Source organism: Scomber scombrus, chromosome 2, assembly GCF_963691925.1.
Source record: "Scomber scombrus chromosome 2, fScoSco1.1, whole genome shotgun sequence".
NCBI lineage: Eukaryota > Metazoa > Chordata > Actinopteri > Scombriformes > Scombridae > Scomber > Scomber scombrus.
The window spans coordinates 28,182,584-28,201,235 of record NC_084971.1 but is presented as its reverse complement, the minus strand read 5'-3'; the positions used below and the strand labels follow the sequence as shown (position 1 = coordinate 28,201,235).

Below are 18,652 nucleotides of genomic sequence, written 5' to 3'. Positions count from 1 at the left end.
TTGAAAACAATATTTTTTATATATCTTCTAAATAAATGGGCGCAAATGGTGTCACAGTACCAATTAAGCCCATGCCAGACTTTTGACTTTTTTCATCAAATATCTTTATTTTATATTCCAAAATCTACATGAACTACTGAATATTTTCAAATGAGAGATACATCTTGCTTTATAAGATATCATCTCCCTTATAAATCATGTCAGTATCCATGAAAAACACCTGAACTCAGATTTTGGTACTTAATGGGTAAACTTACCCTAACAGCTGAAAACATTTGTTAGAAAATGAGAAAAGTAATCAAATGTAATAAGTTATATTACTTTTATTAAGTAATTGAAAAAGTTACATTACTTATTCCATTTTAAATGGTGTAAATAGGATTCTGTAACTTATTACATTTCCAAAGTAACCTTCCCAACCCTGATAACAAGTATTGTGTGTGTTGCAAAAGTTAAGCCACCCAATCTCCATTGTTGCCAACAGAGTGCTTTATGGAAATGAAAGAGGGTGGAGGTTGCTTTATTTAACGCAGGTGCTAATGTCGGTCTCAATGTAGTCTGAGGCTTAATCAGGCCGATGGGTACAGTACCGCCATACCCCTCGGCCAAGCGTTGCTGCACTTTCACAAAGACATCGTTCCCATAGAGGACTTTAAATAACACTTAGCTTGGCTGCTCACCCAGGATTATTAGCCTTTGGAGAAGCTACTGAGGCTGTTAGACCTGACAACACAGCCCGCAGGGTCACGCAAAAAACAAGGTATTTAACCTCTTACTAGACATCCCTATTTTTTGTGCATATAAGATACCCAAATATTACACACATTACTGTTCTTAACCCTGGTCTCATTTAAAGGGAAGTATTTAAATTTTACAACCAAAAAGTTAAAATGAGTATAAATGATCCTGAACATAAAGCACCAAAGGCTAAAGTGTCCCAATCCTGCTGCTGTCTGAGGTACAGTAGGTGAGTTACTACAGTCTGGTGTTGCTACGAAATGAATATTCCTTTAAGCCAAGTCAATTTTTCAACAGTCACACATAGTTTATTGATTACCATTTCAACTCTTGAATTTAAAACAGTAAAGGAGGTACAGTCATTTTATGAGACGGGGGGGCAGTAGCGATAAAGCTACAGCACACATCACACCGCTGCCAATGCACTTCACAGCTTAAATGAGCCCCTCTAAAATATGACCTCTAGGTGAGTACTGTGGCGTGTGCAGAAGATGTGCTGCTGTGTTGTAAAAATGAATGAGTGCGCGAAAAAAAAGGAGGGGAAAAAAACAAGGACAGTATGTGGCATGTACTGTACAGGAAAATATGTTTTCTCATGAGACATATGGCTGCACCAGCTGGAGTTCTTGTATTGTTGCTGTGATGAGTGGTTTCATTCTCAGTTCACTTCCTTTTGTTTTATAGGATTGCTCCCGCTTGCTTCCTCTTCACCACATGTTTATCTGTGTCATTTCTTTTTTTTATTGCCACCTACACATTTTCCCTCTTGACCTGTCTCAAGCAAAACATGCACCGGCCCCGATCATTAACTGCATTCATAACAAGAAGATTTTATAGTTCATCAAAATCAAATTAATACCCAGATACTTATTTCTGCGTTATAAAGGTGGTAACAGTAAACATGATGTAACGCAAGGTTAAAAGCATGCCTGTTTTGCATGTCGGTGCTTTGTGCCACATTAACATTTTATATGAAGCAGGTCAGGAGAGTAAACAACAGATGGGTATTCAACTGAAAACTAACATGTATATTGTTTAAAATTCATTAGGATACAGCCGATGTCGAGGAATCATACATGTATAGTTGTATAATGCAGTGTATACCCTTGACTTTATAAATGATACCAACACATTACTTATCAGATGTCATGATTCATATTCAGCACAGCTCTTTAGTTTTCTCCATTTCGCGTTACAGAAGAGAAGAACAACAGAGTGGTTAATCGAGGGCAACAAACAACAACAAACATTTTACCCCCCCCGTTTGAGTGCACTGCATGACCTTTTGTGCTTATGCACTGTGAATTTTGAATCATCACAGATCAAATATTTAATTCCGCCCCCCTCCCTACGTTCAAACACTAGCTTAAATTTTGAATGTTGTTAGAAGGAAGCAAAGTGACCTCCTATTACTGTTTCAGCTCCTCCCTTCTTGCTGCTCAGAGAGAGAGAGAGAGAGAGAGAGAGAGAGAGAGAGAGAGAGAGAGAGAGAGAGAGAGAGAGAGAGAGAGAGAGAGAGAGAGAGAGAGAGAGAGAGAGAGAGAGAGAGAGAGAGATTGGCAGGAAAGTTTATCTACAATTTAAGCACATAATCATTTAAAAACATTAAATCAAAACTACAAAAAAAAAAAAACCCAAAAGAATCAAAATCATACTAATGACTTAACGTAATACAACCTAATGAAAACTAACTTCATTTCTTGATGCATCCCAAGATAAAATTGTAGAAAATTTACTGCTCTTGTTGTCAGAGGGATTCTTTAACTCAATCTTTGGATTGAATTAGACTAGCTGTGAATAAAGACCCTGAAATGGAGGATAAAAGAGTCAACATAGACTCTGCCTCGGTAAAGATGGCGTAAAAATACATCTACAGATTCAGACACACTCTTCTTTTACTTGGCACAAAGTGTATTAAAACTTTTGTGGGCAGGGTGTCTCAACCTTTTTTTATCGGTGAAAAAAAAGCACCAAAATTCCAAATACCAGAAGCTTTTTTCGGTGCCATTTTCATGACAGCCTCATTTGTATTTTTCAACTATTATTGATGACATAATCCTCACACAAGGAGGGAGAGACCATTTTGCTTTCTTAACTTTGTGAATGTGAAGCCATGATGGAAGTGTTTCATTAAACAAGGTGTTCACCCTTCACAACACAGCACTGATTATAATACTCAGTTGTTGAGAAATACTGGCATGGGTATCTTAAAAAGAGAGACAACAAGTGGCAGAAAAATAGCAAGGAAAATATAGGGGAAAAATGATAATTCAAAACAAAACCAATCTCATTTTGAATATTACAGTCCTGTTATTTTATACAGTGGTTTGTCGGCTGAAGAGGTCGAGCGTCACAGCAGAGAGGAATGCCGGGATGCTCTTCTGGTGGTGCAGATGAAGTTCCACCATCTGTCCGAGGGTTTTGGAGAACTCTGTTTCCATGAGCTGCATGCTGCCGTTGGAGCCCTGCACACACACACAAACACAGAAACACACAAACATCAAGAGACAATACACAATATCAAACGATAAGACCTGGCTTTTCAACTACATCCATCCCTAGAGAAAAACTTTCAAAGTGAAGCAAGATCACTTAAAGTTGTTATTGTCTACCGGGAATTGTCAAGTGTGCAAGAGAGTGTGTGTGTTGCGTGCGCGTGTGTCTGCATTCACAGCAGGGTGAAGGTGTCTAAATCTGTGTGGATTAATTAAAAGGAATGAGGAGCAGCTCTGGGCGATGAAGTGAAGGAGAAAGGGATGAGGGGAAACGAGGAACAAAGTAATTAAAGCATTGCAGGGAGGGAGGAAGGTAGAGAGGAGCAGAGTCCCATGACATGCTGGGAAGATATTGAGACATCTGAGAAACGTCCTGTGTCAATGTGTGTACGAGACGCAGGACTGTATTTGACAAGTATCATTAGAAGGCTTGTAAAACCGGAGGCGAAAAGAAAATACTGGGAAAAGAAATTAAACAAGACACACACACACAAAAAAAAGCAAAAGACAAAAAAAACGAATGAGGAAATTAACAAAAAATTTATTATTTCACACATTTTTATCTAAAGGCCAGAAATTAGTCCCCCAGAGAAGTTAAATAATGCCAGCAAATTAGTGTTTTCTTTCAAAATCACTGTAATTAACTTCCAGCATTATTATTATTATCACCATTAGAAAACCATTAAACTTAAGCAATGGAAAATAATCAATTGAAAAGTATAGTAAGAGTAGTTTATATATTATTTGATATTGTATTATATTATTCAGATGCAAATGCAAGAGAAAATCCCGCTCGGCAAACCAATTAGTGTGCTTCTTCACACACATCAGGCTGAGCTGAACTCAGCTGTTCACTTGTGTGAACAGCCACAAATCTCTGACGGCTGAGAGGAGAGGATAACTGAACTAATGACATTTGCTAGCTGGCTGCACAATGCTAAACCAAGGTTGAACACAGTATGGAGGGCGACTGAGAGACGGACAGAATAACTTTCTGCTTTAATGTTGTTTTTGTTGTTGTATAAGATGAACAATGCAAGAGTGCAGCAGCATTAGTTTAAGTTCAAAACTGCTAAGAGAAGTTATAAGGCTGATAGATTTTAATCAGATAAAGTGTTTTATTTGATTATCTGGTAGAATGAGAGGATTAATCACTTTTCCATTGTTGATTCATTCTGCTTTATTTGAAATTAAATGCTGTCACTTTATTGTGCTATTTATCCATTCTGGTTTGTTTGTATCTTTTTCTACATCAAATCAAGTGTTTTTGCATTTGAGACCCTCCAAACTTTTTACCTTATACTACCCACTAGGGCTGCAAGAGTTGGTGAAAAAGTCACATTGTGATTATTGTGGAAAATATTGCGATTGAGATATGATAAACAAAATGGTATCATGAATGTATAATTACTGATGATTTTGAGAATCTAATTTACCAATAGCAAGGTGAAGTTTATGTCCATTGATTAAGCTTCACCGCCAATCAGTACGTTATGGAGTCAGTTTGTGCTTTGTTTTGTTTACAGGCTGATCTTAAGTTGTCTTTTTATTAGTTAGCACTTTCACTGCGATGCATTCATATTTTACTTTGTGCTGTTTAAGCTGCTGATATAAACTTGTTGTGTTGCTGCGTGACGTCAAGACTTTCATTTGAGATGTTTTACAGAGTATCTTTCTATGTCACTGAGCTTGAATCCAAAACATCAGCATGTAACGGAGGTTGTTTTTTTTGTTATTTTGGCCACTAGTTCGGAGTCAGACTGCTCGTTAGCTTCCATTAGCACCTGGTCTGTGGTCTGAACACCGGCACGACCATGCACTGCACACGCTTCACTGACTACACAGAGACTGAGAGCAGTCTGAAGTATCTCCGCTCGTGGTGTGAAGATGACCAAACGTATTCATGCACACATTTAAATTGAATTACATTTAAATGTCTCTTTTGCGATTATAAGTGTCTTTTGCTGTTATATAATTGCACAGACTGACATCGCTATTGCGATTACATTAATCGTGCAGCACTAACTACCACCCCCATAGAATCTGAGCAATGTGGCCTCTATCAAGAAATATAAAGCCTAGAAATCAACTCTGAGTTGTGGAGAGTAAGTCTGGAGAAGCCTCAGAGATTTAATGCATGTTTTTAATATGTAATGTGTATATGATAAAGCTAAACTCTTCGTACTGTATGTTCTTTACTTTAACATATTTCTTTGACATTTCTGTCTTTATTTGATAATATACAGTCAAGAGGCTGGAAACAGGAAATTAGGGGAGATAGAGAGAATGAGGGATGACATGCAACAAAAGTCTCTGGGTGGATTTGTTGTGGTTATGTGGTCACAAGGCCACCGTGACTCTCAACTCTGGTGGTTTTTCGAGATTAAATGTGAACTTCTGTCTTTAATCAGAACATTATTTACTGTATGTTGTATTACTGTTATTACTTATATCCTTAACTTTTACACACTCATACATACAGTACATGCTTTGTTTGCCTCACACACATGAAACAAACCACCTCAAACACACCAACACACCATAACTTACAATATATCTTGTACTGTAAGAATTCAACTTGTAAACTCCCAGAAGTTATAACAATGCTGCAGTACTGTCAAACTCTCTTGCTGTCTTGTTTCTAGTATCTGTATGTTCGGCCATGTCTACCATATTAAACAGCGATTCTGTAACACTGCTGTGAAAAACATCCTTCAACGTGCAGGCTTTGCTTTTTTTACACTGAACCAAACAAAGCCGACATAATGCCGCTCCAGTGTGTGATTTTATCAGAGGTGTAACACAAAAATATTGGTGTCTAGTGTGACATATAACGTATGTGTGGGGGAACGACATGGTTTTCTTCTCAATAATGGTGGAGGAACTGAGTGTTGAGGTGCACATTTATACCACTCTTCAACACCTTAATAATGGAACAAGGTACAGAACCGCGAGGCAACATCTCCACCTTGAACCATCTGTATAAAAGTGGCTTATGTTTCATGCTATGTTATATGCATCAATTAACCCTTACATACTGTTCATGAGTCAAATTTGATCCATTTTCACATTCCAGAGTTGTAAAAAGACTTTTCCCAGACTTTTCTTAATGCGACCCACAGTTTACAAAAATGGAAATAAAATTTGGCTGTATTCATCATATTCTACAAAATGTTCTCATGGACCATAAAATAGAGATTGTGAATGACTTTTTCTCATGAGATTAATCAAACGGAAGGATTAATTAAACATTTATTAATGACTGACAGGTAATTTATGAATGTGAAATAGTGCAAAGACTAATTATGAGTCAGAATATGAACAGTATGTAAGTGTTAAAAAATAAGTTCTAATCAATCAAGTTGCTTACTCTTAGATACAAATAGATATAGTAAGTATAAACATGACTTAAATAAACCAATTTCAACAGTAAGTAACATTTAACACAGAGAGCAATCTCATACCAAGTACTCCACTAATTCAGCATTGCTCTCCTTTAAACCTGTCAGGCTCACAATCAATACGGCAGAACGACACATTATTCTTGTCAAAACCTGCTGTTCTATTACCCAAAATGCATTAGCCAACTGCAATGTAGGACTCGATTTCATTCTATAATAGTGAGACCATTCAATATTCTCTCAAATGACGCTGGCTTTTCCGTGACTACTTTCTCGTCGTTCTATCTAACTGCTTCACTCTGCGGCTTCATTTCCCCGACGGTTTCTGGTGTTTTCTTTCCCTGTGCGGCACTCTGAAAGCTTTGCCATTTCCTCAGGCGCACACACACATACAGAAACACGTGTGCGTACACGGCTCTGGAAACTGCTGGGGCTCTGGGAACATGGAACACATACATCAAAGAAAAAGTTACCAAGGAGATCTCAGTATGTGAAACACCACTGAAGTTTGTCCTCTGAATAGACTGTGTACGTGTGTGTGTGTGTGTGTGTGTGTGCGTGTGTGACGCAGTGGACAAGTTGATGGCCTATAGGAGCCGAGGACTGTCAGGACTCCCACAGCCAGTCAGAAAGGAAAACTAAGATAACAGAAACACACACACACACACACACACACACACACACACACACACACACACACACACACACACACACACACACACACACACACACACACACACACACACACACACACACACACACACACACACACACACACACACACACACACACACACAGGTGATTGAGCGCGGTTTAAACAGCTTTACACAGATTACCAAAGGTTATAGAGACAAAACTGAAGCGGCAGGGCTGGATCTAAAACAGATAAGGAGTGTTAAGAGTAACGTGGAGAGGAAATGAGAGAGAAATGAAAGCGGGAGAGAGGGAGGCGATGCAGGAGTCCAGCAGATTTAGCATTTTGACTGAATACTGTTCTTACAGCTGCATCAGCAACAGCAGAATGAAATGTAACATTAAAAGTCAGCGACAGCTTTTCAGTAAATTAACCTTCAAATAAGGAGTTACGCATCAACATCATTTATATGTACTTAATAAGTTGCTTGTGTGTCAAAACAAGCAGCTTGTGACTGATGGAGGTCTTGTATGTATTAAACTACAGCTGCAGGCATTGTAAAATATAGAGGAAGGCTCTATCATTATTGTTGTTGTTGTTATTATAATTATTATTCTTATATTACATTTTTGGCTTTTAATTAATGTCATTTTAACTTATTTTTACTGAATGTCTTTATTTATTTATTTTGCAACTGTCTAATTTTACTAAATCTCTCTTTTTTAGCTGTTTTATTGTATTTTATCTGTAAAGCACTTTGACCTACATCCCTTGTATGAAACATGCTCTATAAATAAAGTTTATTATTGATTATTATTATTATTATTATTATTATTATTATTATTGTTGTTGTTATGTGTTCCTCACCAAATGAGCAGGACTGCGTTAGTGGTGCTAAAAACTGGTCAAAACAACTATATATGGAGATATTTTGGAGCTGGTTGTTGAGCGGATCAGTTAGAAACAGCTGCAGGGAGGAAACAGCTGCAGTGATGATGATGATGATGATGATGATGTCTGATGAAGAGCCAGCACATCTCCAACTGGTAAACAACTTTTTTTTTAACTTTGCCCTGCTGTGTAATGGGAACTGACTGAATTTTTAAAAATGCTACAATGTTAGTGGTGCAGGGTGCTGAACTAGCACACAGCAGATGACCATATAAGGAAATCTGTCACGAGTCGATGTCAGCTCGTACTGAAAGTAGAAAAAAAACGTGTTAAACTTCATGTTCTTAGTGTTCAGTCTGAAGCCTACATGCTTTTTGCTCACGGTGATTACTTCCACATTCATTTCTACATATTCCTCCCTCATTATTTAACACGTCAGACACTTTTAACATGAACATCCAACACTGTAACATTATATGTATGACTGAAAAATAAGGAAAGGTATAATATGTCCCCTTTAATATAAAACCTATTAGTGTTGGGAAGATATAGAAAGTGTTTTAGTGGTGTTTCTTTAGTCGTCTGTCTCTCATGTGTCTGATGGAACAGATGCACTCCCATTATTTAACACAGCTGTCCACACGGCACACACACTGGCCTAAAACACTGATGTGACTCTTTTGCAACGTAGGCTGTGTAGACACTATGAGAGAAAACAGCCACGCTAATGGTTGTGTGAGGCTGTATTTACACAGACGATGCTGACATGATGTTTATCAGGTATAATGTTTACCATGTTCATTATTAGTATCTTAGCAGCATGCTTAAGAGTGATAATTAGAGTTTAAAACAAAGTACAGTTGAGGATGATAGGAGTGTCATTAGTTTTGTTTGTATAATGTTAGAAAATAGTGAAAAAATGCCCATTATAATTTCCTAGAATCAAATGCGAAATCATTAAATGTCCAAAACGCGGAGACAATCAGTTTCCCATGATATTAATAATAATAATAATATCTTTGTTTATATAGCACTCATCAAAAACAAAGTTACTGTGCTTCACATAAAAAACTAAAACACAGCAATAACAATAAAAGTTATCGCTGAAACAAAATAAAAGTACTAAAAACAACATGAAAATGATGATAAAACCCATAAAGTAGAATAAAAAACTAGAATCGCATGAATTCAGGGGAGGTGATGTGATGAAAGCACATTTTGAGCTTAGATTTAAAAAAGAAGCCACTGACTCATCCTGCCTTATTTCCTCGGGCAGGGTGTATGAGAGCCTCGGGGCTCTTATTTCAAAAGTTTCATGCCCCCTTAGTTTTCAGCCAAGAGTGCGGAACAGATAGAAGACCCCTGCCCGAGGACCCCAAAGTGCAAGCGGGGTATAATGGATGACAAGAAAAACGTGAAATCATCACATTTGAGAAGCTGACACCAGCACATTTCTGATGTATCTGCTTAAATCGTGACTAAACCGATTCTTTGATTATCAAATATAGCGTCAATTTCATTAACGAAAACTTTAATAAGACGAGATGATACGGCACTGACGTCATTACAATACTAACTGTGATTATATCAACATGCAATATTGTTGACGAAAAAGATAATTACATTAGTGAATTACGACATTATATCTACATACATGTTTGTTTTTTTTTGTTTTTTTTACATAGGAACGGTTGGCTAAAATGTTGATAGAACATCATTTTTTGTAGGCGGTTTAGGGAAATAATGTACCTGTTTTTAATCACCACACTGATTACTGAATGTATATTTAATTTATATACATATACATAACAGCTAGTATCTAACAGTTCGCCCGGGAGCTGTCCAGTTAGTCTGTTTGCATCTGCATGTTAACCAGAGAGACGTTAGTCTGTTCAAACTGCTGCGGGAAGTCGACACTTTTCAGTCCAATGTAAAAAATTAATTATGTTTAAGGGCGCCAGTGACGAGTAAGAGTTTAACCTTCCGCTAACTGCTAACCGCTAAATGCCATCTACTGTTGTCCGACTGTCTTTTCACCAGAAGCTTCAAGTTCACGACAAATGCATCAACACTTCTGGCCAGAGACGAGCCAATTCCTCAAGAACAAACGCCAGTGGTTCCACTTTGATTGTTTTTTTTTATTATAACAGCATCTTATATATTTAACTTTATTATAACAGTATTTGATTTGAGCCAGTGTAACTATGGTAACTGCAACTGTGGCATAAAATGGTCTTTAAATGAAAATATTACCATTGTGTTAGAATATCAGTAAAATTGAACGACTCCACATTTTTATGGGGACCCCCTGGAGCCCTCTCAAGGACTTTGCTTTGAGGACCAATGACTCAGATCCATCTAAATCACACTTGAGGCCAGTCAGCTCATTTTTGTTTGTTTAATATTGCAGAGAAAAGTCCAGCATTTGACTTGTGGGTCCAACAATTCAGCCCTTGACATGTAAACGACGTTGGTGAGGGAGGAGGCCATGTAAGGTTAATACGTTTTGTTTATATATTTATTTACTGAATAAAATACTTATTTAACAGTAATTATGACTCTGAATAATGCTGTCTTGTTTAGCAGAATGAGACCCAAACACTGTCAAACACGATCAGCTGTACGTAGGTAAGATGTTATAAAGTATGACCTGAAAATAAGAATGTGTTGTTCGTCTAACCTCATGAATACTGTGAGGTGAAATGCAGTAATGATTGTACCCCATGCAGTGCATTAAACATTTTAGCTAACTTTCAATGCATTTTAATTATGCGTCTCACTTTCAGTAGTAGATTTCCCCATTTTCTTTGTTTGCCATGATACAATTTAACATTTTACAATTTAAGATTATTGCTGATTGGAGTAGAGTCATGTCATTTCAATTAAACCCTCATAGTTTTTTGTTAAAACCAATAAGAAAAATACTGTGAAGAGAACTTCGGGGGCCAAGCACACCTGAAGTTTCCATTATGGGTCAAGTACCTGAACTTGTGACAAGTTTCCAGCTTAAAATTGTGTATTTTGCTGCTGTAACACTGTAAAGTTGGAATAAAGGATTACCTTATCTTATCTTGTGTTAGAGTTGTACCTACATTTTTGGAGGGCAGAATAAAACATTTACACAACCTGATTAACTTCACTATATGCAATCTCGTGTAGACAAGATATTACATAATTAAACTAAAGTCTGTTTAATGACAAGTTAGCAGCAAGAGTTTAAAGATTTGAAAATCTGTGGGTGGATCTTTAGAGCTGTGCATGCAAGACGGCCCAAGAATATTGCAGATTTGGAAGCTTTTTGCAAAGAATAATGGGAGAAAATCCCAAGTACAAGAATTGAAAGACTTAGCTGGCTACAAAACATGTTTCCAAGCTGTGTTATCTGCCAGAGGGGGTGTTACAGAGTACAGAATATGCAGGGTGCCAAAACTTTTGCACAAACAAAAAAGTTTTTTTTTTTTTTTTTTTTTTGCAGTTTTGTGAAATTTAGGACACAAAAAGTAACTACGCATTAACATTTGCTGAAACATTTTGCATTTGTTCCATATCCCAGAGAGGCTTTGTTAACATCTTTTTAATTCAAAAACATCAAAATATGTTATTTGCCAAGGGGGTGCCAAAACATCTGCATACAACTGTATTTCACTAAAACCCAGAGATTTCCTGGACTCCTGGTGGCGTTAGAGGAAAAGTCAAGGGATCTAAATCAGAATGCATCATCCTACTGGGACATGAATGTCTGTCTAAAATGCCATGGCAATACTTCCAATGGTTGGTTATTTCAGTCTGAACAATACTGCCAACCCTAGGGCCAAGCTGCAAGCCTGGCTAAAAATAAAGCAAAAACAGTTCTGTGCACATCTAATAAAACCCTCAGTGGGATATGTGCTGGGCACATAGGTCAATTAAATAAAATAAGCAGGTGTTGCCCACCAGAATCATATCTTCTATAAAGAGGGAGATTTGGTTGATCTTTCTCATGAGAACTAAATGAGAGTAATGCAGTGTTTCTGCTACATTTGCAAAAGAAAACTTTAATACCAAATATAATGCATTCAATTGAAAATCAGTAGTGTTTGCAGCACTGTCCCGAAACACGAGTAAACCTCTAATTGCCTGGGAAAGTCTTTGTAACGTATCTCATTTTAAGGAATAGGGTAGTGCGGAGTGAGCAGCGTTGAGGTGGAAGCGCTTCAATATTATAGTGTAGGTAAACTTCAGCCCAGCCCTTAAGTGCTCATAGTTAAAGCAGGAAATGAGACTGTTGCAATGTTGTTCATTTAATGATGTGTGTATACGGAGATGTGAAAACACTGTAATGCTGCCATTTGGCCGGCTCATAAGTTACAGGCTATGGTGTCTGTTTAGAAGTGGATCCTTTGCTGTGTAGATTATCAACCTTAATACTCAGTATGACAACAATCTGATGCAAAAGCATTTCATGTGTTACTTTGTGATGATATGTGAGATTAGATTTATCTTCTCACTGTATTCATTTCTACCTGCTGCATTCTTCTGATTTAACATTCACAGGGCAAAGTATGCAACAGTAGTGATTGTCATGCCAGGGAGGTCTGAGATTGTTAAAATAATGTTTCCTCAATTCGACACCATCATAATAACATAATCAACATTCAGCCTGTTATCCATGGGAAGAAGATACAGCTGTGCCACCAAACAATGAAAAGTTGGATTCAGAATGCAAAGTACTGTACTGCACCAATTGGTCCTTTAAAAAAAAATAAAAATTCAACGTTGATACACAAATAACACGTTTACTACACTGTAGAATTTGACATTGGTGAGAAAATAATTATTTAGACACACAGAGACATACAAATATGCACATACATTCACACATAATACAGCTCTAAAATGTCTGTATGTCAATGTTTAGATGATTTTTTTTTTTTTTTTTTTGATCAAGTGAGTCCAGCAACATCATTCATAAAAAAAAAGCCAAATTTTGTAAAATTCCTGGACTTCTCTTGTTGTGTTATAATAGGCCTTAATAAAGCTCAAACCATCAGTCGGCAAGGCTTTTCATTTTTACACCAGGGAATTTCATCTACATTTTATGTTTCGATGTCTGAGCTGTGTAAAAATAAAGGAGCTGGTATTTTATTACGCTTAATTGTTGATGCCTTTTTTTTGTTTTTGGTCTCATTTTTCTTATAATCAAAGTTGATCATGCTGGTGCACTCTAGGAAAATTGGAGGCATTAAAAGCTGTGTGAAAAGGGATAAAGTGCTGCTCGTAGCTGATTGCTATGAATGTGAAAAAAAAGGAAAAAGGGACAGGTTGAGAAAAAAAAGGATTCTTAAACTGAGTGAAAGTAGCTATACAAGTGCATTATTTAATCTAATGAATAAATAAATTGAGTTATCATACTTGTTCTGGTTAAGATTCCCAGAGGGTTTATACCTGTCTGCCTGACTGTTAATTTAGCTTTATTCATATTGGCCAATCTGCCTAATGGGTAATATTATGCGATTCTGTTCACGTATGGTAAAAACACCTTGCACCAAAATACATGTAGAGTGGTTGAGTCATTTCTGCTTGTTAGCACTGAGAAGGCCAGTCTTATGTACCCATTAATAGTTTGTGATAAAATAAAAAATAATGTACTATAGGAGGGATCTTCTGAAGTATTTTTGATAGTTGAAAGAGAAGCAGATTTTAAATAAATGCGACCCAGAAGGCCACACGTTCTGCAAAAAACTGGTTAGATTTATTCTTACGTTTCACTTTCCTTGTGCGGGGGTAAAATTCAAAATAAGTTAATGAAAGGTCAGGGGAGGTTTTTTGAAATCAGCTTTATTCAAATACTGACCTTATCAATGCTTATTTGCACATTCACACTACTCCAAAAAGCGACCTTTATGAAAACAACAAGGTTGCCGTTCATGTTTGAAAACACCTGAATTTTCCATGTTTAGCATAAGGAATGAGATGCAGAAAATATGCAGGGGTGCGGTCTAGGTAAATAACGGTATCACAGGTTTCTCCTACACAGTGACACCAACGTCATTCAACACCGAAAAACAAAAACTGTCTCACAAAGAACGGGACGATGAATCTAACAACACAAAATCTAAGGACAGACCTCAACAATGGAAAAGGAGGAGCGCTATCCTATTCATGCCCTCTTCTCATTTGTCTATCCAATTAAAGGAAATCAATACTTCCTGGCTTGAGATGCAGGGCGGGGCTTTTTTTTAGTGACCTCATCCAACCAAGGAGCTGCATGCTGCCTGAATGACAATCATGCTCCTCTCCCAATGCAGGCAGGGTCAGAGGAAAAGTGCATGTCCACACACCCTTAGACAGCTAGTCAGAGACACATGAAAGACAAGAAAGCAGACACAAATAACCGAAGCCTTTTGTTTTCGTGCCAATAAAAAGATGAGAGGCAACACTACTGAGTGTTACTGTTCTCCTGACCTTGATATAAGCTTTGCCTCCACAATTGGTGGGTTTTTGGTTTTTTTTGTCCGGCGCAACACGCATCTCAAAAAGGTCTTTGCACAGGGCTTTAGAAGTGTTTACCAAGTTTAATTTTTTAATACCACATAGAATACGATTAAGTCTTCAATTTAGGATCACAATGTTCAAACATTGAAAAGTATGATGGAGATGGAAAACCAGTTGGGACTAGTGCTGGGTAATATATCAATACCGTCTTAGATTTTGGATAATAACACTGTGATATGGCATAACTGTGTTCAATGTGGCCTAATATAATTCATTATTATTATTTTTTTCCATAATTCCCAGTGGTATTGAAAAATAATTTGTGATAATATTGTTTAATTTCATGAATACAACCTGGACCCAGATATACACCAGGGAATGGATGGATGGATTCTTCAAGTGAATGTAAGTTTTAGCTAAAATCAACATTATTAAAGTTGCCTTCTTTTCTACACTGAACTAAACAAATCCAACAAAAACATTTTATAATGAATTTCACTGCCTACGATAGGCAAGGGCAAATATTTAAGACTTTAAGACTTATTTATTTAGCTAGTTAGTTATTATGGCCCTTGTGTTTTGTGGTTTGTGTGTATGGTGTTGTATTATATGTGTTCATGTTGAGACAGGAGAAAGCTGTGTATTTAATTTCACCATATGTGAATGTTGCTCTTCTGATAAGTTTTGTTTTGCTGTCTAAAAAAAAAAAAAAAAAAAAAAAATGAAGTTAAAAAAACAACTTCCTGTGCTTGATCTTTAAGACTTGTTTCTTAAAGATACTTAATTCAATGCTTTTTAAGACTTTTTCAATATGTGCAGATAGCCTGATGAATATAGTTTTGTAATTTACTTTGTGAAATGTCAAAAAATGTGTTTAAAAAAAAGCCCATCACTATTTTCTCGAGGCCAAGGTGACGTCTTCATATGTCTTCGACCAAAAGCTACAAATCATATTTTTGGAGAAAAGCAGCAAATCCTCATATTGGAGAAACTGAAATGTCTGGAATTGCCTGGCATTTTAACTTGCTGAAAAGAGTGAAGGATGACTCTATTATCAACATAATGGCCATTTCTTCCCCTCTAATTTAGAAATAGATGAATCTTTCGGGTCTGCTTGGTATTTTGGTGAAAAATGGGTCTTTGAAATGGCACTGAAAATGGATGACCATTTGATGATTCTGTTTACAAGTCATGACAAATAAACACTTACATCACCAGACTGGCCGGTTATTACTCAACAACTTTACTCTCAATTTCTTTCCGGAAATCCACTCTTCAACTTTCCCTCCACCATTTTGTCTCTGTCTCTGGTTGATTCAGACTCTGGTTAGATTTCAAAACAACTGCACTGCGTTTGAGCATACAGTCTCAGCTTGGTCCCAAACAAGCTCTGCAGTGGTTTGTTTTTGTTGGGAAAATGATCTGACCTACAAGGTGACTCTACAAGTTTGAGCTAAATGGCTCCTGTAGATCGGTGTGACTTGCATACTGGGATGTGAATGAGCAAAATAATCAGTTTCTAGCAGCTAGCTGGAAAGTGAATCTAGGTCTAACCAGGTATGACTTGGACTACACTGCAAAGTATGTTGCTCTTTCCTTACTTCCTTCCTCCTGCTCAGACATATCTGACCAATGAGTGGAGTGAATGTCCTCACCTAGCTTGTAGGGATGCATTTTAGTTCGATTAGATTTTTCTCCAAGTGGAAAGAAACTGAATATAGAGGAAAATGCACCAACTAATCCACTGATCCGGACCAGTGCAAATGCACTAGAGATTTAAAAACACCTTTGGACTGACTGCTATAACATTTTGTTGACATTCATGGTCCCCACAGGATGAATACGGATACTGATACTGACTTTTATGGTCGCCTGACTTCGTTTTGTTACATTTTTTTCTCCCAGATATAAAATGTTATTTCTCCTACTTGCAGAAGCTGTGGCAAAGCTGTTAGAAAGTTTTCAGGCAAGTACAATAAATGTGACTAACTGAGAGGATGATGATTAATCTCCATACTCTTAAAATTTATAGTTACAAATTACACTTTCCCCAGCCTTTTGTGCATAGAGTGTTACACCTAAAGACAGCTTCAGTGTCCTTACTCACATGACACGCTGCTTTGCACTGGTCTTTGCAAATATGCTGTTAAAATAGAAGCCTCAGACTGTGTGTGGCTGCATGGATGTGACAGATGGCTCTATATTGGGGTGGTGACACGCAGTTCACAGATCAGTTGACCTTTGTCTCCACTTTCCACCGCTAATGAGGAGACTTTTCTTTGCTGTCTTACCCTCCCTGTCTCTTTCTCTCCTCCCTCGGCTGCACATATCTCTCTCGAATTTATCTCACGGCAGAGACAGAGATGCATTGAAATTCAAACTATTTAAATGCAATTCTCTTTTACACCTTTGCTGCTTTTAAAATTCCATCGTCACCCACGCTCCACTCTTAGACACACCACCACTGTCCCACCGGCAGCAGCCAGTGGCATCGTCAACAATAAACAACCCCACTGACTGACATAGCTGCTGATTGGTCGGGGGTGAAAAAACCAGGGCAAATTAATTGAATAATCAGAAATATGCAGATGAATAGCTTTCAATTTAAATGCAGATTTTGGCATTTTTCTGCGGTCGGGAAAAGGATGTGTGTGAGACAGAGAGAGACAGCGGAGAGGCATGAAGTAGAGCTCACACCGAAATAATTAAATCAGCAGCGATTATATCCATATTTATATTCTAATCAGCTTTTTGTTTACCATTTTAAAATGTTGTTCATGTATCTAAGCAATAAAAAACTAATGACTTTATATATATATATCTAAAAAGAAAAGTGTTTGGCTTCTGGTGTAACAAACATCCTCTCTAATCATCAACACTAGCATAAATACATAAAAGATGGAAACCGACACCACTGAAACTTAAGCTGTGAATCTTCAAACCTTACTTTATTTTTGAAGTGTTTCTGTAATGCTACAAAGTCACAATGCTTCAGAATTGCAAATTGCGTAATTAAATGGGTTATAACTGTGCTGGTGGCCGTCAATTACTGTTAACTGTTCCTTTCTAAATTTTATCAAACTTATTTTCCATGTCAAATATTTTAGTTTTTGAACAGTTAGGACTACTTTTGTCAAAGAAACCAGACAAGGAATGCTGCTCTGGTGTCTCCTATGATGTGTGATTGACAGGTTGTTAATTAGCTGGTTGGAGTTGAGAGAATAACAATGTGCCGACTGTGTAGTGTTAAACAAGGTCTCTCGACCATTATTTGCTGGATTGTTCACCATTAAAAAGTTTCAAGCAACTTATTTGAAGTTATTTATATGCAGTGCGGACTTCAACCAGAACTCAATACAATACAAATGCTTTTTCAGATGGACCACAAATAAACCTCATCTGCAGCAAGACGTGTAATATTGTGATATTTTATTTTATCTATATCGCCCAGCACTACTAGCTGTTGGACAGGATTGCTTCATTGTCTGGTAAGAATCACTGATACGGTGGTTTGTAGGTTTTCCATAAAGGAGAGGAGGATGAAGTTTTAAAAAGAGCCTGTGAAATGTAAGTTCATTAACCTATTTAGATTACTTTCTTCTATGGAGGACGGCAGAATACACTAAAGTACAGCAGGTTCAGCAGGGACACCAACTGGTGAGTGAAACATCCATTATTAATATTTATTAACTTTTCTTGGGTTTTTCTTTATTAAATTCTGGTTATGAAGAAATAGGTCAGAATTTTAGATTAATCTGTTTTTTAACTCCTTGTTTACTGCATCTTGGCACCTGTCTGTCTCATTGCCTGTGGTGTTGTAGACTGTCTACTCAATGTTTTAACAGGCCTTACAGTATTGTAGCCATGTCTATGTTAGTTATTCCTGTGTAAGAGATACATGATACTGAGACAGAGTACCTGGCCTGTTGCTATCTATCATTGGTGATGCCTAACTGTTTGTCAATAGCTGCATGTAGAGCACTGCGTGCCGTCCTCGGTGCTGAAGCACTTGAACGCGA

General features: G+C 37.2%; 1 protein-coding gene across 1 annotated transcript in view; it reads right to left on the bottom strand.

Moving 5' to 3' along the window:
• Positions 1-1,116: 1,116 nt before the first annotated feature.
• The window catches only part of mad1l1 (mitotic arrest deficient 1 like 1), a 65,410-nt gene continuing 47,874 nt past the window's right edge, over positions 1,117-18,652 (bottom strand). Inside the window, exon 18 of the mRNA XM_062429744.1 lies at positions 1,117-3,203. Within this exon, the coding sequence (XP_062285728.1) occupies positions 3,054-3,203 (150 nt within the window). The 3' untranslated portion in view covers positions 1,117-3,053. The remainder of the gene's footprint in view (positions 3,204-18,652) is intronic.